Source organism: Triplophysa rosa, linkage group LG13 (genome assembly GCF_024868665.1).
Source record: "Triplophysa rosa linkage group LG13, Trosa_1v2, whole genome shotgun sequence".
In the NCBI taxonomy this organism is placed as follows: domain Eukaryota; kingdom Metazoa; phylum Chordata; class Actinopteri; order Cypriniformes; family Nemacheilidae; genus Triplophysa; species Triplophysa rosa.
In genome coordinates, this window is record NC_079902.1 from 22851551 (window position 1) to 22873338 (window position 21788).

The 21788-nt window shown below is 38.8% G+C and overlaps 1 protein-coding gene across 1 annotated transcript in view; it reads right to left on the minus strand.

Moving 5' to 3' along the window:
* Positions 1-4625: 4625 nt before the first annotated feature.
* The window catches only part of LOC130563535 (protein diaphanous homolog 1), an 84891-nt gene continuing 67728 nt past the window's right edge, over positions 4626-21788 (minus strand). The window contains exons 17-26 of the mRNA XM_057349116.1: positions 20093-20191; positions 19915-20009; positions 17784-17885; positions 17388-17627; positions 17134-17263; positions 16920-17045; positions 15771-15934; positions 15300-15441; positions 10907-10996; positions 4626-6658 (exon numbers count right to left, since the gene is read on the minus strand). Coding sequence (XP_057205099.1) covers positions 6471-6658; positions 10907-10996; positions 15300-15441; positions 15771-15934; positions 16920-17045; positions 17134-17263; positions 17388-17627; positions 17784-17885; positions 19915-20009; positions 20093-20191 — 1376 coding nt within the window. The 3' untranslated portion in view covers positions 4626-6470. The remainder of the gene's footprint in view (positions 6659-10906; positions 10997-15299; positions 15442-15770; positions 15935-16919; positions 17046-17133; positions 17264-17387; positions 17628-17783; positions 17886-19914; positions 20010-20092; positions 20192-21788) is intronic.

Below are 21788 nucleotides of genomic sequence, written 5' to 3' on the forward strand. Positions count from 1 at the left end.
TTCAATATATCAATCATATCTAAACCTCTAAATGACCCTAGTAAAAAAGCAATACATTTAAAATACAATATACAAGTAAATTTTAAATGTATTAACATATTTACTGACATATTGCTTAAGACTTAATGATATAAAATTGCTAGTACTACTTTTACACAATGCACATTTCTTAATATTAAAGGGATAGTTCACCAAAAAAATGAAAATTCTATCATGAATTACTCACTAACCTGTATACATTTCTTTGTTTGGTTGAACACAGACGAAGATATTTGGACGAATGCTTGTAACCAAACATCTACACAGATTTGAAACAACTTGAAACTTTTGGACAAAAACTTTTTTTTGGGGGGTGAACTATCCCTTTAAGACAAAAATGAGTTTTAATGTTACATTTGATAAGGATTGTATGATTTTTGAATAATATCAGTATTTTAATGAAAGATATTTGAAGTGCACCTGAAGTATACTTGCAATAGTTCCACTTTAGCACAATCAGTTATACTTCAATCTATCTTTGGACCTCAGCACTACTTCACTCAACATCACTTAAAGCCACAATATGGAAGAAGTTTGTTATGAAATATCCAAAAATCACTTGATATATTTCATGCAGTTGTGTACTTACATTATCCCAAATGTTCCCAAGAATGTTCAAATCCAGAGAAATTCCTATATTTAAAATAATGGCCCGTCCCTCGTCTCCCTTGTATTTGTCGCATATCAGTGACTTAATATCCTGCTCCGCACTACCCTCAGTTTCCGCTTGTAGAAACTATGGCAACACGCAAATGCAGAAGTGGTCATACAGCATCTGGGACGCAGCATCTGTTGTTCTGTTATTATGGATCACGATTACTCTTTGGCGAGTAAAGGAAACCCAAAAAAGTGTAACCATAGGCCAAACGAGGCAAGCAGGCTTATGGACAAACGAAGAAATAAAACAAGGATTAATATCAGCGTGGCGTTTTCTAAATGGAGAGAGCTTCGCGACCAACTTGGACTCGACAGAGACTCCGCTCTCGCATGTGTTTTAATAGACAGGTAAGCACTTTTTTTATTGTACACGAAATACTCATGCACAGATTATTTGAATAGTTATGAATACAGTTCCCCTATGAAATACAGTATATGTCGCACAAAAATATGTAGCCAGTAACGTTACTTGTAAATGCTGTGGGTTCATTCCAATTTACTTTTTAAACGACGACTGTATGACTGTTTAAAACACGTAAAACTGAGTATCATTACGCTAGCAAATCAATTGACAAAGTCCAATATCAGTCGCGGGCTAACGTAGCATTACATTCCACGTTTCTTGCAAGCTAATTCATTACGATGCATAATAAAATTCATTCATAACCTCGTCCGTGAACATGATGGGCGATCTCCATACGCCTCTGGATGATGAAAATGACATGTCCCATAATTCCACTCTCCTACATAACGTTATTTAGCTTCGCCTTTTGTTGTTGTTTCAAAAGTGCGTCATCTAGCGGTCCAAATATTCCATATTGTGGCTTTAAGTACAAAATTAGTTGTTCCAATTTAGCAGACTTTAAGTATACCAATTTACTATACCAAAAGTACAATTGCATGGTATGTATTAAGTACATAAATATATAAATACATTTGCAGTTTACTTAGCACGAAATAAATGTAAATTAAATACATTTTAGTATATTTATGTTCACTATTGGGGATTTTATGCAGTAAAATAGTAGATGGAGAATTAATTTTTAAAAAAAAAAGTGCATGTTCTAAACTGTACATGTTTGAATTCATCTTGGAAACATTAAATGACCAGAAATCAACTTAAATTGAGTGGCACACCACATGAGTTCATTTCTGAAGGTCAAGAAAGATCATTCAGACACTTTCAGGAGAGAGAGCACAATGTCTCTTTATGAGTGATTGAAACAGTTACTAGTGACTCACATGACACGAGTTCTTCAGGCGGTTCGACCTCTGCTTCAGATGAGATGCGGTCAGACAATCTCCACAGCATCACGGTCATTACGAGACACAGACACACATCTATTAAACCCTTGATTCACAGTTCTCAAATCAGCAGATTGAGCCTGAGGGACATCACGAGACACAGAAACACACACACTTTATCTAAACTATATTATCTGAGCTGAAGGGACATGACGTTCTGTGTGTGAAGCTGAATAATAACACCATCATCTGTGTGTGTGAAAGCAAAAACACAGAAAAAGATTGATAATATCTGTCTAAAGAGATGACAATAAAACTGACATCAGGATCATGCTTTTCTATGTTTAGTATGCTGGTCAAACAAACACAACACAGACTGTGAACTCTTCCAAGTGATTAGAGGAAAATCACTTCTGCCAAGATCTCAAAACACTCTTTTTTTATTATCACTTCATGCTCTTTATATCAAACTGTGGTTTTCTTCATAAGCTTCTTGTTCCAGCCCATTCTCTTTGTCTTCCATCAGTCTTCTCTTCTGTACATTCTAAACGTCTACATCCATCTCTGAAATTTGTCATTAAATCACATGAAATAGAGAGAGTGGGTGAGAGACATATAAAGCAACAATAAATAAAGCACAACTACATTGATGCCAACTGCAAAGAGGTCCAAGAAAGTCTGGGAATGATTGTTTAATGATTGTGTTGTTTAGGGTTCAGCAGTGATGCTGCCAAAGCAAGACAAGAAGAAAAGCTCTAAATAAAGACGGAATTCTCTCTCTCTCTCTCTCTCTCTCTCTGACTCCACCCTTCAGAAACAGGCACATATTCTCTCACATCCACCCGGCTACCTGGAGACCATGATGACTCTGAGCCAGCTAATCAGCTGCTTGAGAACTCCCCTCCTGCTTTCTGATTGGCCAGCGTCTCAAGAGCATCAATGCGACAGACATTATGTCATCACCACTGAGCCGATTACAGGCCAAGAGTCTGTACACAAAAAGACAAACGAACCAAAGCCAAGACAAAGACAGAGAAATATAAATGACGCTCATTAAGAAAAAACACTTAAAAGTTCTCAAAAGATTCAGACGTTTAGGATGACGCTCTGATCTTTAATGAGAAACACACTCATGAACTAACAGCTCTACAATATCTTTGAATGAAGCAAGGTTATTCTAGTTTCCTCCAATTAAAACTAAGTTTCTGTTCATTGAAATCATGTGAAATATTACTGGAAAACTTTAGCTAATGAAAAATAGAAATGCTGCCTCTGAAATAAGTTTAAAGCACTAAAATAATAATAATAAAACTAAAATAAATAAAATAAAATAAAAAGTAATGGATCTTATATAGCAACATCAAAAATAAACAAATAAATAATAAAATAACATAAAAACAAAAAATATTTTTAATATTAATAACTAAAAAAACCTATAAAGTTAAAACAAAATTATAATAAAACTGGAATGAAGACAAATGTGCACTTTAACGCGCATATCCCATTGACTCCCATAGTATTTATTTTCCCTACTATGGGGAATAGTAAACTAAAATAGGGAATGAGATCTGTTTGTTTACTGACATACTTCCAAATATCTTCCCTTGTGTTCATCAGAACAAAGGAATTTATACAGGTTTGGCACAATCTGTGGGTGAGTAAATAATAACCGAATTTTCATTTTTGGGTGAACTGTCACTTTAAGTTTGGGCCACATAATGTTTGTCCGTCTATAGATTCTAACATGTTCTACAGAAAGTCTGAAGAACTGTTCACACAAAAAAACCCTACGAAGTTCACATCTGCATACAATAACGTGTTTGTGTGCATAGACCATTCAATTCAAATAGATTTTGTCAATATTTTATTAAATTTAGGATGATTTTTTATATCTTTAATGTTATAATTCTTGGTATTTAGCAAATATGAGTAATGTGACGCTCACATCATGAGATATATACGGAACAAAACACACGGCAGACAAGATCTGCTCCGGTCACAATTACATGAGAATGAGTCTGATGTCTATAATTCTTAGAAGAAAAATCACTGTGGCAACAGGGAAGAGAGTAAATCCCAAACAAGCATTCCTGCTCTGTATTCCTCGTTTCACTCAACGTCTCTCAGAAATAACCAGAGCGAGAGAGAGCGAGATCATAGCATACAGCAGCTAACCATAACCCACATGCCAAAAATAACAAACAGGAAATTAGGCTTTGACCAGCATGTGGTGTTGTATGTAAGACGTTTGTCTCTGTGTGTTAAGAGTGTGAGCTAGCCTACAACAGAGACTGTGTATGTTTTAGGAACTGTGTGTGTGTGTGTGTGTGTGTGTGTGTGTGTGTGTGTGTGTGTGTGTGTGTGCTGAGCTGAGCTGGATTTGCCAGAGGAAATTCCAAATCATAGCTGCATTTTTCCTGACTCATGAGACAAAACCAGCACACAGATTCAGACGCAGGAATGTCAAACACACACACACACACACACACACACAAGGAAGCACGCACACCAACGCACAAACACACACACAAACCAATCAAAACTAATATCACCACCACCTGTTACTATCACCACCACCTGTTACTATCAGTGTACCATAGTGCCGTCAGAATACTGTTGTGCGTCTCAACATTTATTGTGCGTAACAGAATTGCATGCTAGCCACCTGTTGTTTATTGCAGTTCTTTGTTAGTGGCTCCAGATAACAGTATCTATTACAACAGGGCTTCGGTGTAAATGCAGTTACAGCACAGCGTCTGGATTTCATTGCATTTGATGACATTTCTGCATTCTGCAGAGACGTCAGTTCATCTGCTTTTTTACATCAGTCACATGAAACACACACAGAAACAAAACCAGGAAAGAGTATTAAAGATCTTTTAATGGTGTGTTCAGAGATCGTCAGAATAAACATCTCTACGGTCACTCATATACACAATCTGACCAAACGGTTCTCACCGATACAATATCTATATTGCTACAGTAAAATAATCAACAATAAAAATTAACATAGAAAAAAGTTTTCTTAAAAAAATCTAAACAAAGAAAACACGAAGTGTCTTTGTTTATTCTGTGATATTTATCAGCTTGAACATATTGGTCGCTCAACCATCCGACCAAACGTCAAATCAAAGTTTTATGGAGAATCTGGTGCCGCGCAGGTCTTCAAAACGCAGTCCATGGAAATTCAGAAAACAAAAACTTTGGCTTCGATATTTCCAGAACAAAGTGATTTCAGATGTGCTGGTGTGCTGACCTGCTCATCGCTTCAGTATCGTGTCGTTAATATTAATGACTGTTTATTTAAATACAGCAGAATCCAGAGGACAACTTCTCAGGATGTCTGGACAGATGCAGTCGGGTTATGGCGTTAGACAGTGATCTCCACCCTCGGACATTCAGCCAACACACACATTCAGGTAAATCAATCCGCAAAGAAACTCCGACATCATATTTCCCTGTGAATATCAATGTTTACGCTCAGTGTGTTACAGACCTAACATAACTATTTATCACTGACACTTCAGTCTCTATAGAGCCTGTAAACATCCGTAAAACAAGAGGAAAATTATATTACCGCACTGCAACATTCAACAAATCTACGAGCATCAAGTCGGATTTGTCTCGAGTTACCCTCAAACTGTTCGTAGCTTTCAGCTCGGATGAGAAATTCTACTCAACATCTGCCAACAGATGCAAACATGACAAGAGAACGATGTACTAATGATGGATCTGTTAAGTGCGTGTGTGTACAGTATAAGCAGTTTGACAGTATTTCACAAACACATCACAGGTGTTTCAATGACATCTCTGTCAAGACACAACGAGCGCACGGCAACTGCCGTCATTCATGAAACGTGCATTTATACAAGAGAGCGCACGCACAAATTTTGGATGCGTAAAAATTATTTGTAAAACCATTTTGCGACAAGGACTGAAGCCATTGAGAGCTTACCAAGATCTTGTTCACTTAAAACGACAAAATGAAGTAGAAAGAGAAATCTCGTGAACCGATAAGAGTACTTGTCTTAACCTGTGATGGGCTACAGAACCTCAGTGACAACAGTTCCAGTACACACCAACCGAACAACACCCTGAATTGTATTCATGGGCCGGACATTAATGGCACTTAGTGTGTTGTGTAAAACATCCCATAAAATTCAAACATCGAGCGGTGTTTTTTTTAAACGAAACACAAACAAACAATCAAAAACCGAACAAAGCAGACTGAAAGTATTGAGATGAATCTCCGTTCTGAAACAACGAAACATTCTGGGATAGATATTCACACAAATCTCCGGACTCTAATGTGAGCAGGTGAGATAAACGAATGATGGGGAAAAGAAAGAAAAACCACGGTGGAGAAAAGGATGACGTATTTATCAGGGCAGTGAAAAGATGACCTTCGATGTGACGGCCAATAGGAGGCTGTGTAAGCTCTTTTAAGGGTGTGGTTTAGCGAGAGCCCCGCCCTCATACATTTGGTCCCAGGGCACAATCGGAATCTGCTGGATCAGAAGAGAAAGTTCCTAATTTGACCGTGACGGGATGTCATCTAACAGATCCTCCAGTGAACTCAAATCTTCATCAGACTTCTTCTTACTGTCCACAACGTCCAATCGGGATTTTTTGGTGGCAGTGGACGAGGCGTCCTCCTGCAGCAGCTCTTTGGCTAGAATGTTTGTCACGGCTTGACCGGCTCCTCTCCGATTATTGGCTGGAAAAGAACGGAAAAACAAGTGTAAAATATTACCACCCTCCTAAAACAATCAAGCTCACATGTCAAACGTCATGCTGTATACAGGCGTAACGTCACAGTCTGCAGAGGGTTAAAACACAGCATCACAGAGAACAGAGGTGTGCATATGAGACTTCGCATAGGAACATTCTGGGTTATTTTCAACTTTGTCAACATGCTACATCTGTTGATAACCACAGACTCTCTCAAAAATGAGTGCTGTCAAACGATTAATCGTGATTAATCGCATCCAGAATGAAAGTTTGTGTTTAGATAATATATGTCTGTGTAATGTGCATGTCCATTTTGTATTTATAAACACATACATGCAAATATTTAAGAAAAATATATCATAAAAAATGATTAAACGTTTATATATATAAATTCAATTATTGGTCAATATAAATAAACACATCAAAATATGTCCTAAATATATCTAAATGTATGTGTACGTTTTTGTTTATAAATACAAAATGAATATGCATAGTACACAGTTATTCTGGATGCGATTAATCGGGATTAATCGATTGACAGCCCTAATAAAAATGAATCGGGAACATGCGGAAGTTTTTATTTAGCAGATGATTTTATCTGTAGTGACTTACAAATGAGGAAGCATTCAACAATTTGCCTTAAGTGCACTTTTAATGGAAGTCTATGGGACAGGTGGACTTTATAAGCAGAACTGGCTATTTTTATGATTTATTGGGTTGATAGTTAAACATTTTAACGTTTGTTCGCCTGTTGCTTTCATCTTAAGTTTTTTACCGCATGTGCATCAGTTATTGTCTGTGGTGACCATCCAGACGATACCACCCAGAATATCCATTCAATACAGAACATACAGCAGATTTCAACTCGGACACAGAAGACAGATGTGAAACATAAACAGCCATCTACAGCATCTCTCCAGACTGCTTCAGACACTGAGAGATGAGGGATTGTGGTTAGATCGATAACATGTGGCAGTTCCATGTTGGTTTATTAAGGTCAACGGGAAATAAACACACCAATAATGTCAATGAAGCAAAACTACAGCAACGAGACATAATCTTCGATTCTCATACGTCAGCCTGAGAAAACAAAACCATGCGGGGAAACCATGAACACACACACACAGATCATTCCCAGAGGCACTGATAACAATCTCTAAATAAATATCTGGAATGATCCATGCAGGGCACGAAACACACACAAACTCAAACGTTACCAAGCAGGTGTCCAGTGTGAGCTGAGACAGAGACAACACTGAGTCTGTTGGGAAGAAAAAGTCGTTAGAGGTGTGTGTGTGTGTGTTCTTTTTGATGTAAAAATCAACCACGATAACTGTCGTTTCAGCCCAAACCTCCGTGTGTCCTGCAGTTACCGTTAAGACAGAACAAGTGTGTATCCAGAGCCTTATAATAACTTTTTAGGAGTTATGTCTATGTACCACAAAACATTTTAGCGTGGTTTTCTGTTTGAAAAGTACCTAAAAGCAACTAGCAAATGTGAGAAAACACGGTGAAATCTTTCCATTTAATGATTTTCAGTATTATGTTCCCTGGGTATGGAACCTACAACCTTTGTTTTGTTATCGCAATGCATTTCCAATTAAGCTCATTTTCTAAGGTGGTTTAGATGGAATTGAGATGAAATCTGGGTTTTTATAAGCATTAAACAAATCTAACCACACACTCATTTAGCATCACCTTAACTACACGCACGCACACGCTTGTTTGACCTTTGATCAGAATCATGAACGTGTCTCAATAGACTGAGGATGGGAAGTCACATGATCTGTTTCCATGGAGACATGTTAATAGAGCAGCTGCGAGGTTTCATTAGCACGCAGAAAATAAACCATTAACTCCTTAAAATCTCTTTCATTTGATCACTTTTCATATTTTCATTACAAGGATTCCTCCTTTAAACTCATCCGCTAATTTTGTTTGAATCAAGTTCATGTTTTGCGCTAAATGTGACGTTTATACGGTATGTGACATCCAAAACAGGAAAAAGGAGCTCATTGCTCATCGCACAATTTACTGCTGTGTGTGTGTGACTATGAGTGTGAAAACCAGACATAATTATAATCCGAGTGATGAAGCTAAAAAGACAAACACACACACACACACACAGAGAGAGAGAGAGAGAGAGAGGCGTGGTGAGCGCCCCCGTGGGACAGGACATGTAACTGCAGGTGTGTGTGCATCTAACCTGATTAAGTGTGTGATTTTGTTCACAGACGGCAGGAGTGTGTGTTGCTCTTTTTGTAGGAGGGTGTGTCCTGCCACAATGTTGCGTGCTGGACAAAAGAGGGTGTGTGTGTGTGACTTTTGAGAAGACGTGCTGAGCGGACATCTGGCATGCGTGTGTGTGTAGACCGGTCGTCTTGGTCGCCAATGAAGTGATATGGTGTGTTTTTGGCAGCTGGGTGTGTCTATGTCTTTTTGTGTAAAACTGACTGGCTGCTGTGCGTTGATCTCCTTTGTGTTGAAGTGTGAGTCAGAAGTGGGTGTGTGTCTTTGTGTGTGAGGTCGTGTGTATATATATGTTAATGAACAACCTAAAGACACATGAGCTGCATCCTAGCGCACGTTCCATTCATCCTAAGTAGTATGCAAATTGGCTAGCACACTGAAAGACAACCGCTTATTTAAACAGCTGTAGTTTATTCTCAGAAACTGGCCCAATAATTTGCTTTACTTTTAAATACTTTAATGTATTAAGTCATTGTAGATGTCAAACGCACAGGATTAAAGGTATCATTGCTCCTGCATGACATATCGCTTATTGCTCCCTGAACTCTCTGTAAGTCGCTTTGGATAAAAGCGTCTCTAAATGACTAAAGCAGTAGTTCACCTTTAAAATGAAAAATCTGTCATTTACTCACCCGCTTGTCATTTCAAACCTGACTTTCTTTCTACCGCAGAACAGAAAAGAAGATATTTTGAAGAATGTTGGGGGCTGTGGTGTTCCGTTACTGACATTTTTCAAAATATCTTCTTTTGTGTTCTGCGGAAGAAAGAAAGTCATACAGGTTTGAAATGACAAAAGGGCGTGTAAATGATGACGGAAAGAGCGTTTTGTTTCATATATCTGTCTGTAAAGCGGTTTGTGCGCGTTTGAGAACGGCAGCTGCCCCCTGTCCTACAGCATCTCTCTGATTGGCTGATGACTCATCACGCAGAGGGTCAGAGGTCAAAGGTTATAGGGCGTTGCCTGTCTCCACACTGAATGACTGCGGTCTGTCTAAAGGCATCTACATGGTCTCATGTGTGTGTGTGTATCAATGCATCCCTATGCAGAATGAACAAGTGGTCACTGAGGGTGTGTGCTGGTATGTGTGTGTGTTCTATGTAAGGAGCCGACTGCCGTCTGTGGCATATGTTTGAGTGTGTATAGCTTCTGGTACAAAACCTAGTGAGCCGTCTTGCTATCCACCGCCTACATAGGCAGCTTCTTTTTAAGGAAACATTCAAACTGAAATAGAAGTGATCTGACATCAGCTCCACAAGCAAACAGCCTCCTCTCGTCCGATTTCGAAAGACTTTGAAGTTAGCATTGCTAAGCTAAACAAATTATACTTGAACAACTACACAAGTTCATAAAACAAACAAAAAAACAAACAAACACTGGATAAGAGGGAAACACTGGAAAAAACTTTTGTTTTTTTTGTAAAACATTTCTGTATGCATGTGTGTGCGTCTAGTTTCCTCTTCTTTCATAAGAACTAAAAATACAAAACATATCCACTGATGACTCATGCTACACACACACAGTTTGAAGTTATTCCAAGTAAAATAAACCGCATCGAGAGACTGGAGGGAGATTCAATGAAAGAAAAAACGGTATATGAAAAACGATGAAAAGCGCGGGAATGTGAGGGAGTGAGCATGTGTGTAGGCATTATTGCCACATAGACGCACATCTGGATCTATTCAGCAGTTCGACAGAAGGTTCACACACATACACAGAATGTGGATTACAGTGGAGAGAGGATGTAAAAATAAAACGCGTAAGGTTTATTCTAGTCTATGTGTGTTGAAACAGCTATCAACAAAAATGAGGTTAGAAGTCATGATTTCAGTTTGTGTGCGTCTCTGTTGAAACACACTTTGATGAGTTGTCATGATTGTCTCATTGTTTTTTCCTTTTGTTAGCCGTTGTAATACTGCGATTACTTCACTTCTCTCACATCACATCACAGGCACACTCGTGTGGTTGATGCGCGTGTTGTGTTACCTGCTTGTCGCGGTCCTCTCTTTCTCCTGAAAGCAGCTCCAGACTGAAGAGCCTCTAACAGACCATCCATGATACCAGTTTCATCACCATCTGAACAAAGAAGAAGAAAATAACACATTAAATACCGTCTAATGCTCAACTGAACACACACACACACACTTGCTTGTTTATTTAAAAGGAAATATTTTAGAGAGCAAGAACACATTCAGAGATGCAACTTATAGCAAACAGCACCCTCTACCTTACAAATACACACAAACGCACACACACGCATGATGCCACAAGCCCTACAGACACTTAATGCACTAACCTACATAACCACTGACCCAACAACATCACTACTGTACCACACACACACACACACACACAAAGGGAAAGGACAGATGACACGCTTTGAGAACGTTATGCCCGACTAAGGTTATGATAAAAAATTGTGTTTTTGTGTATATAGTGAACAATATTCATGGCATTTTAGGTGTGTGTGTGTGGACAGATGGTTTCAATCTTTCCACTTTGCAGTACATGGTGTTAAAGATTTATGCGTCTAATACCCCTCCCCCCATACACACACACACGCGCGCACACACACACACACACACGCGCGCGCGCGCTCGCTCTCTGTAATCCCTAGAAAAGCTGTAGCCAGATGGTTCCATGTCTGACCTGACACACAAACACACACACACACACACGCGCGCACACACACACACGCACAAACACAAACACACACACACAGACTTGTATATAATGCACACACACCACCTTGAGGTGCATGACAGGAACTACACACTGATCTGATGATATTTCCTCTTCCTGTTAAAGACATTTTATGCACATTCACTCCACACCTGTGAATTATATTAAATAAAATTAAAATGATAAATCAGTAATACGGGAGTGAGTAATCATTGTCAGAGAAACAGTCCGTATCTGAAACAACCTTCGTTTTTTAAGTGTTTTAGTTTTAAAATAAGAACATTGAAAACAATCTCATTACTGACCCTACACACCTTCAAATCCCTTCCTACACAAACCAGCTGATAATACGGGATTACGTCAAACATGTGGTCCATTTCTGAGCATTTTAAATAGTGAGGACCTCTTTGAGGAAGTGAGGAAGTCATTCCTGAGACCTTCAATGTGTCCGTAAACTCCACATCATCATCACCTGACAGACCAATCACAAAAGGCCACACCCCCACCAAACCTCAAACACACACACTGCTTCTTTACACAACACTGACACCTTGTGACTGTCCACCGGATCTGCTGCTGTTCACTGATGGAGTGTGTACACGTGTGTGTGTGTGTGTGTGTGTGTGTGTGTGTGTGTGTGTGTTTGTCTTTTTGATATCTCATTTTTCAGGGTTTGACTGCTAAAGAAAGATGTGTTTGAGAATGTGGGAATTTCGAGGCCAAACATTCCTATTATTCGACCCTGAGACTCCAAAGATGTCAGTGTGTTTGTTTTAAAACTCAATGTCAGTTAAGAGACCTGTAAGGTCACATTACATGCATGTGCGCTCTAAAATTCAAATCCACCACCTGTATGCAAATCTCACTTTATACGTTAACAACGGACACATCAATGTGCAAATTTTCATTGTGTATTTAAAACATGTAGGTCAAAAGTGCTATTTGTAATGGATGTATGAAGTTAGTTCTCCTCAACTACACCATGAAACCTGCTGTGATCGTCTGTTATCCAATGCAATAACATTCAGATATTACAAATTATAAAGTGTTATAGAGTGATAACGTTTGGTTTATTAGCAGCTAGTTTATCAACAACCACCCCATTTCACAACACGAGAGACAGAGAGAGAGAGAGACAGAGAGAGAGAGAGAGAGACAGAGAGAGAGAGAGAGAGAGAGAGAGAGAGACAGAGAGAGAGAGAGAAAGAGTGTTTAGATGTGTGTGGAAGACAAACAGAAGATAAAATGTCAGGGTGAGGGTGAAACTCTGTTTCAGGGTAAATCTCACAAACACTTTCACCCCAAAATTAAAAGAAAAAAAATTGCATTGATGAAATGAATTTAAAGGATCATTAAAGTCTCTGTGAACCGGAAGTTGTGATTGTTTTTACTTCCGCATTTTGAAAAATGGTGGGCGTGGCTTTCGTCTTTTGCTGAGATTTGATTGGATGTATTAAAACTAGGGCTGTCAATAGATAAAACAATTTAATTGCGATTAATTGCACCCCTTTCATGAGATTAACTGTGATTAATCGCACAGGTATAGTGAAATTAAACATACGCTATTTATTTTGTTTAACATGTTTATTTTAGTGCTGTCAATCGATTAAAAACATTAACTTACTAATCACACACATCATTTATGTTTTTAAATATACTTTTACATTCTAATAATTTCACATTTTATCTCCAAATTAAAATGTAGAAACAACACATTTCTTTAACAGCATCATTTTATGAATGAAAGCCAACATTCTAATATTGTTAGCTTTGCAACTGATGTCTTTATTAAATATATTATTTTTTTCTACTAATCAAACTCATTATAATAAGTCTAACATAAGGCTGGGCGATTTGGCCTAAAATCAAAATTTCTATTAATTGAAAATTTTCTCTCAATTTTCTCTGTTTATTTTTCTTTGTTTTTTGCCCGCGTTTTTGGTTTGTAGTGTAAATATGCCCAACTAAAGGTGGGGTATTTTTTCTAATGAAACATTTCTTATCTCATATTATTTTTAGAGAATCAAAGAAAAGTATTTATGGTTATTTATTGAACATTTCGAATAATAGACATCTTTGTGTTATTTTTTGGAAACATTTCCTCTGCCACTGAAGACAGGAGAACAAATGCAACACAAATCAGCAAATCATCTGTCTGCATGTGTTGTGAGAAATGGGTTGTACTTTAGGACCCTGGAGACACCAGTCCTGCTGTCATAAGAGCAGACCTGGAAGAATGTCTGGTATCAACTGTACCTGTCTCTCACGCATATTACATAAACACAGAATATTTGATTTCCATTTGAATCGGGTCATTTAAAAGTAGACAATATAAGCTTTCTTTAGACATACATTTCATGTTTGTGTGATAAGTATTTGCAGAGTTTTGGATCAGTGACGCATTTCAGAAATTACTTATGTGAGCGGATTGGAGACGGCTGATAACGCGCCCTGTTAATTTTTTTATTTTACAAAATAACAATGCTTTGATGTTATTGTAAGCGTTCACACGTAAAAGTATACAACTTTCTAATAATATCTTACATATATGTGTATGCCCAAAATAAATACAATATTTTAAGTCTGTTTTGCTCTGATAAGAAAAAAGTGAGGTATAGCGAGCGGCACAGATATTAAAGGGGTGCTGCAACGGTGTGTCATGCATTCTGACTCCTTTACAATGATAACGTGCTGTCTTCTCATGCTTAACATGGTCAACTTGTCAAAAAACGAGTTGGGCGTATTACGTAGTATTTCTGTGCTCGATACACTCCCCCAGCGATCGGACAGGTTTCGGAACGTTTTTTTCGAACATATAAAACTGTTTCGTAAAAATTCTTAGTTCCTTATTGGACAATTCTCCCGGAAAAGCACGCGGCATGCCCACGCGGCAGCAAGGAGATTGTACACATTGATAACCTATGTACAATAAACGCTGCAATATTTAATGAAAAAATAGGCAGTGTCATTTTTAATTTCACTGGGACTTTAAGAGTCACTGAAGCAGTGATGTGATGCCATGGTCAGACTACACTTTGAGCGTGCGAAATTCGTTCGGACGGTGCTGCAAAAATGGGCGAGGTCACGTTGTGACATTTGATCTTCTATTGGTCTCACGCATTCACGTGAAGCAGATTCGCAGGTCAGAGTTCACCAAACTTGAACTTTCCTATGGAGTGAAATATCTTGCGTTTCCGGTCTGTAGCATTCGCATGCGTAAGAATGGAAGTCAGTGGAGCAAAAAGGCAAGTGTGACCGAGGCATACAGCACATACAGCATCTAAGAACAGAGAGGAAACGGATTCTAACTCCGCCTCCTCAGACTGCTGTGAACCAATGACAAGCTTCAATTCACTGATATAAGTATAAAACTATATTTTGACTTACATCCACATTTATCTATTTTTTATTTATAGTGTTTAATCTGGCACAATGTCATTTCTCATGATCTTATTCAGGGGCATTCTATCTACTGTTGTGTGATTCATTAAATAAACACCCCATTCTCTCGATCAGTTTTAAGGCTAATTCACACTGATCCGACAAACACCAACATTCTTAATTCTCATTCACAAACTCATGTGAATCAGCCTTTATAAATACATAAATGGTCCTTAAAATAGGCGTCAATTTCCCAAAACAAAACCATTGACTGGTTCCACGCACGCACGCGCACACGCACACACACAGTCTCTACCATCATTAATGTTGGGGATCTGTCCTGCGGTTGTCCTCTTCTGTTTCTCCTCCTTTTCTCGGTCGGCTTTCTCTCGCGCCAGTTTGGCTCGACGAATCTTCTCCTCTGCTTCTTTCCGTTTCTGGTTCTCTTTCACTGCTTGCTGTAACACACACACCGTGAGGATGAACTAAAAGTTTCTGAAATAAGAGTCAGATGCTAAATCTTTGTGGTGAACTGCTGATGTCTCTCACTGATATGATGATAAAGTATGTGTCTTTATGACAAGCAGAACTGCAGTATGTCTGTTTTAATGTACTGAACTACACATGATGGCTTAAACGCCCCGCAGGTGGGCTTTCCCAGCACATAGGTTAACCTGTATTACTGTAGTTTAGTTAAAAAACTATGTATACAGCTGAGGCTGAAATACTGAAAATGTGAAAAACTTCCTTCATTCATAATGTCTGACATCATCAGATGTGACCTCACCTGGAACATGTTCCTGAAGTTGTTGAGGTCACCGAAGAACTCTTCTGAGGTCATCTTCTTAGGGTCAAACACAAAATACTTGGCCAGGTCCTCATACTGCTTTTCCATGTTCTCACGCATCAAGTCGAGTTTCTCGTACTGCTCACGAGCCGTCGATACAAAACTGTACACAACTCGGTCAAGAAAAACATTAGAACTCGCCGTATAGAGTTTAACATTTATCTCAATTTCAGAAAGAAACGCTGGAAACGACGTTTACATTTGTTCTATAAATGTATAGATCACTTTTCAGGACATAAAAAACAATGGTCCAGAAGCATTTCCGGTTTCAGTTTTGATTTATTTTATCTTACCTATATAATAAAATCTTCGGTCATAAATGTTCTGTTGATTGTATTTTCTTCAAACGTTTGTGCATTGTTGAACTAGGGTTGTTTATGTCTTATGTTTAAGTTGTCTATATCAGTGGTTTCAAACATTTTCGTTGTAAGCCCCCTTTGTGTAGGGTGCATTACTTTGTGCCCCCCCAAATAAAGACTTACTACCTTTAAAGTCCCCATGAACCGTAAGTTGCGGTTCGTTTTTACTTCCGTATTCTGACACATTTCCGAGTGAAAAGGAATTTCAAAGGAAAAAATAAGTGGGCGCGGCTTGCGTTATTCACTGCGATTTGATTGGATGTGTAAAAAACAGCTGTTGCATTGATTTTGAGATGAAACTGGCAGCAGACTCAAAATGACCCACATTGATAAGCTATTTACTATAAACGCTGCAATATTTCATGAAAAAATATGAATTGTCATTTTTAATTTCACTGGGACTTTAACAAAATCTGTGGCCCCCTAGATCCATCTTGGGGCTCCCAGTTTGAGAACCACTGCTCTATATAATAGTAATATTAAGTAATTAAGTGTTATTTAAAAGACAAAAGAATGGCATTCTTTATAATCTTCAGCTACCTATTAAGAATTGATTATGACTTCACACATTTGGAGGATGTTTGTGAGACAGCGGAACACAAACAGGACGTGATGTCACAATAGAGTAATGCCACTGTGTTTTTTTTGTGCAAACTCATCGTCTGAAGGGACGGTGGAAATCAAGGTGACACTTCCTGTCATGTGACAGGCTGGGAGGAAGTAAAGGATATGGTCATTTTCTCGACAAATTTGTCCTTATCGCTCTGTGGAGGAGGAAAGGTCTCGATGTCCTTCTCCAGGTTCTTAATCTGTTTTTCCATATGATCCAGATTCTTCTGTAGGTTCTCCATCGAGACTGTAAGAGAGAGGACATGTGTGAGTCCTGAACCGTGCAGAGATCAGCAGTGACTGGAGAATTAAAAAGCAATCGCAGAGAGACGGACCTTTGCTGGCTTTCTCCACGTGGATGAGCTCCTCGGTGAAGGTCATGACCTCCGGGTGCTGCTCCAGACACGTTTCAGCCAGGAAATGCAGAAGAGTCTGTTTCTGATCCGCAGATTTAGTGTCCCTTAACTAAACACAAACAGTACACACAGTTACGTCTTTTTCCGAACCTTGCCATGTTGATAATCTATGGCAGGATGGCAGAACGTTGAGTAAGTGTTCATATTTGGGTGAAGCAATTTGCACATCTCACCTTGCACAGATAACTGATGCTGAACCCGAACGCTTTGGCGTTTCGTGAGCCGGCGTTCATGTAGTTTCCCAGCAGCAGCGTGATCTCCAGCAGTTTGGCGAAGCTCTCGCTCTGTCTGAGCTCCTCGCAGGCAGCGGTTACTGCCACCACGTCCGGCTTGATGTTATTCACCTGCTCATCGAACTGAAGCTTAAAGAGGATGGAGCTGAGACGAGGCTTCAGACGCTTGACTGAACTGATCTACATACACACGGGGAGAGATCTCGGTTAATTATTAGGATGGTAAGCCATCGCTCTCATTATATTCAAAATATGATATACTGTATGTTTAATTGTGTGTAACGTGTAAAGGTCTGCTTGTGACAGTCAGTATGTGTGTGGCTGTTCATCTCTCACCACCACTCCAAACTGCTCAGACTCAGCGAGTTCCTCGTACTCGTCCTTCAACTCTGATAACGTGTTCAGTTGCTCCTGTTCAGGCAGAAGCTTCAGTAAACTCTGATACAAACACACAGAAATAAATGAGTTACATGTGTAAGACATGGTGGTGTTTACAGAATATGTCAGAACTTCCTCTTTAGTGTTTACGCATTAACATGCATTCGGTATTTTGGAAACCTATTTGGAGTACCCCAGACATAACCCCATTTCAGCACTTCCGGTTCCATCGCCCCAAAGTTTTTTAACGGGTTTTTGGTAAATCGCCTGAAATAAGGTCTAATGTTAACAAAACCTCTAAATGTTCTATTCTATAACATAAAACACACCACTTATTACCCGGTCGTGTTTTTTAAAGCTTTATTGTGTCTAGTTTAAAACGGCGGTTGCTAACAAGTTGCTTAAAGCGACGACTTCCTTTGGCGGGGACGTTAGATGACATCGCGCATAATATAAAGCTCACAAATAATGCAACATGGGCACAAATCTCTAAAAACGTCTTTACTTACCAGGGAACATGCTTTTAATAACGTTTGAAAAAGTGGTGGTGACATTAATATCGAGCGACCGTAGTATAGTCTGTTTATAGCATCATGTTAGCATTTTACTTATGGCGATTGTATTTAGGCTTCACAAATAACAAATGTTGTGTTCATTTGTAAAGATTATCTTGATGGACAAAACGTGTAAACATTAGAAATCTTTGTTTAAGTGTCACGAAACCTACCCTTTCAGCTACAATCTACCTCACTGTCGTTTTAAAAAATTGCAATTAAAATGGGTGATTTTCAATTATTTGTTGAAAATACCAGATATTCTCATACCATGAATTATATATATTTTCACATTTCCTGTTTTGTATGACTTCTAGCCGTTCTTTGGTCTGTTCAGTTTGTTTTAAAATGTAGTTTGTAGAACAACGCAAAATGTTGAAAAGCAATATAAAATACGTTTAAATAAATAAGGATGAATTTAAATACATTGTAAAATGGATAGTTATGTGTATGGTAATTGAAAATCACCAGTGGAACGTGCACGCGCCCGCCCTCTACACGCCGTTTGCGTAGCGGGCGCTATGAGGAACAACGCTGAGGAAACATAGGGGGAACAGACTTCGACAAAACACCGGAAGGCAAAAAAGCTAGAAATTCACTAGTTTTCTCCACTGTAATAACTTACACAGGGTATCTGCAATTTAAGACCAATTTCATAGCAACAAATTTGCACTTCCCCATGGCTAAAGCTCAAACTTTTCTCCATGTGCTAAAGTCCAGTCCACTCACCTAACGAACCCCCGCGAACGTGTTGTTTGTTAGTTGGTTCCGCCTATTTTGTTCTGCGTGACAAATAGACGTACATGATTTTAAAACGAAAATAAAATCTTCTTTACGGTGTCGGTTCGACTGCATTTCTAAGACCTTGGAAACGCGGATTTAAGACATTTTAATGCTAATTAAGGCCTTATTTTGACATTATGGAATTTAAGACTTTTTAATACATTAAGGATCCGCGGACACCCTGTTACACTTGCTAACATTGTTTTCTATGATGTGCAACACAACCGACTTTGTATACATCTAAATAAATGTTGTTTAGTGTTTCGTGGCTCTTTAACCACTGAGCTTATTTTTTGCGATCTTTCAAAAGTCTATGGGAATAAAGGAAAGGCTTTCGGTCGAGGGAACCGGCTCTCACTAAATCCTTGGTGTTTCGAGTCTGACGTCATCAGATCCGTGGGCGTGGCTTGATGGTTTTGACTAAATCCTTGGTGTTTCAAGTCTTACGAAACCTTTACCCTAACCCACACCCTAACCTAACCTTACTCTAACCATCTAAACTACATTTGATTGTTAAAATCGCCTAAAAAACACTGTTGCGCACTGTTGCGTGATGACGTTAGACTCGAAACACCAAGGATTTAGTGAGAGCCGAACGTGTCATAACTTTCGGGTTGGCCTACAAAAAACAAGTCATCTCTCAGTTAAGCCAAAATAAATTGAGCATTTCGGTCAAATAAGCTTAACTGACGTTATAGGATGACCTCAAGACAAATGACTTCTTTAACCACACAAACACACACGTTCCATACCTGCACTATGTTTTCTGTGAGAACATTCTCATTGACCTCCAGAATGACATTCTTCATCTCTTCATAGGGCAGTCTGTTCGAACCCAGGAAAATAGCTGCAACACATACAGTTCTTAGTAAACGGCAACCTTATAAATGACCCGTTAAACACACGTGTACGCACACAGCTGTTACTCACAGAGGTTCTGGGATGATTTGCCATCCAGCACCTTCAACTCTTTCACTTTCTTCTTCTGAGCAGATTTCTTCTCATCAGTTGTGTCCTGATCTTTCTTAGCTGGATACAGAGAAAGAGAAATGTGTGGGTGGGTGACTATAAATACAGGTTTGCGTCTGAACTAAAACCAGCACTTCTGACCAGACTGAGAAATTGATCTCAACTGTCTATACCTTACACATGTCTCCGAGTCATTTCCTGTCATTGATCAGGTTTTAAGGTAAGAAACGACGTTCAGACGTCACAAACAAGCAATTTGGTTTAATCATTTGTAAATATAATGTCAATATATTATTAAAAGACATTTATATTTAATTTGTCAAAAATGATTTGCTGCGTCCGGGTTACCGTGTGTTATTAGTTTTGAGCGGTTGTTAGCTGGGAATAACGAACCGGCAAATGTCGCAACTGGCCAATCAGAATCAAGCATTCCAACGAGCCGTGTAATAAATGAACTAAAACAACGCTTTTTTTAAATAACATTTCTCATGCTGCAGGACTGTGTAGTTAAACCTCAGAGGCGAGTCATTTGCATTACATTTACATTTAGGCAATTAGCAGACGCTTTTATTCAAAGCATCCTACGAGAGTGAGGAAAATGAACACGAGAGTGAGGAAAATGAACATGAGAGGGAAATAATACTCTGTTCAATGATGTTTCAAACTAAAGCAAAAGAGTAAAAGATTTATTTTTGAGTGTTGGCATCTGAGTGCGAGTGAAACACAGGAGGAGGTCAGAGGCTCAGGGTCAAGAGTCAGACGCCTCGCTGCTTTGATGAAACAAGAAGACTAAAGTTCACACTTTTAATGGCACTCCTGCACGCACACACACACACACACACACACATGCACGCAACATCTCGTGTCATAGTCTCTCGTGTATTGTGAAAGAATTTCCTCACATTCAGGATAAAGAGAATCCTCTCGCATCTTGAAGTTTGGCTCATTCATTCGACCTTTATCTCTCATTCTGACGCCTGTCCATATGCAGCCGCATCTTTCATTCTGTTCATTGTGTTCTGAGGGTTAATAGTTTCTCTCTCCTCCATTCTCAATCTCCTTTCAAACTCATTTTGATTTCTTTCTGTACTTTATTTCCGAGCAGTACATTCATGCCTGGCATCTGTGTGTATTGAGTTACAGCAGCATATGGAAACGCTCAAGAGAGTGAAGCGATTCTGGATTACATTACACACACACACACACACACACACACGCGCACACACACTCGCACGCACGCACACACACGCACACACACACACACACACACACACTAAAATCACACTCACCGGCTCTTTGTCTCTCACACACTCACTTTTACTCTTATTTTACACACTTGCTCAAAACAATGCATTTTCACATTCACTTACGAACAAATCTCATGAACAAATTCGATTTGTTTTATATGTAAATAACAATACAATTACACCAGATTAATCCTTACTCAAACTCCTAAAACACGTTAACACCAAATAAAGACGTTTTCTGTTGAAAGATAACAGTCCATAACTTTGGCACCCTGGTACATCAGAACAATAAAACGCTAGAAATTATCAAACATATTAATCTGTGACACTGAGCTCCAGCAAAATAACAAAAACAGAGTAAGAAAGAAATAATCAGACTAATCCATCAATAGCACAATATGACCAGAAAC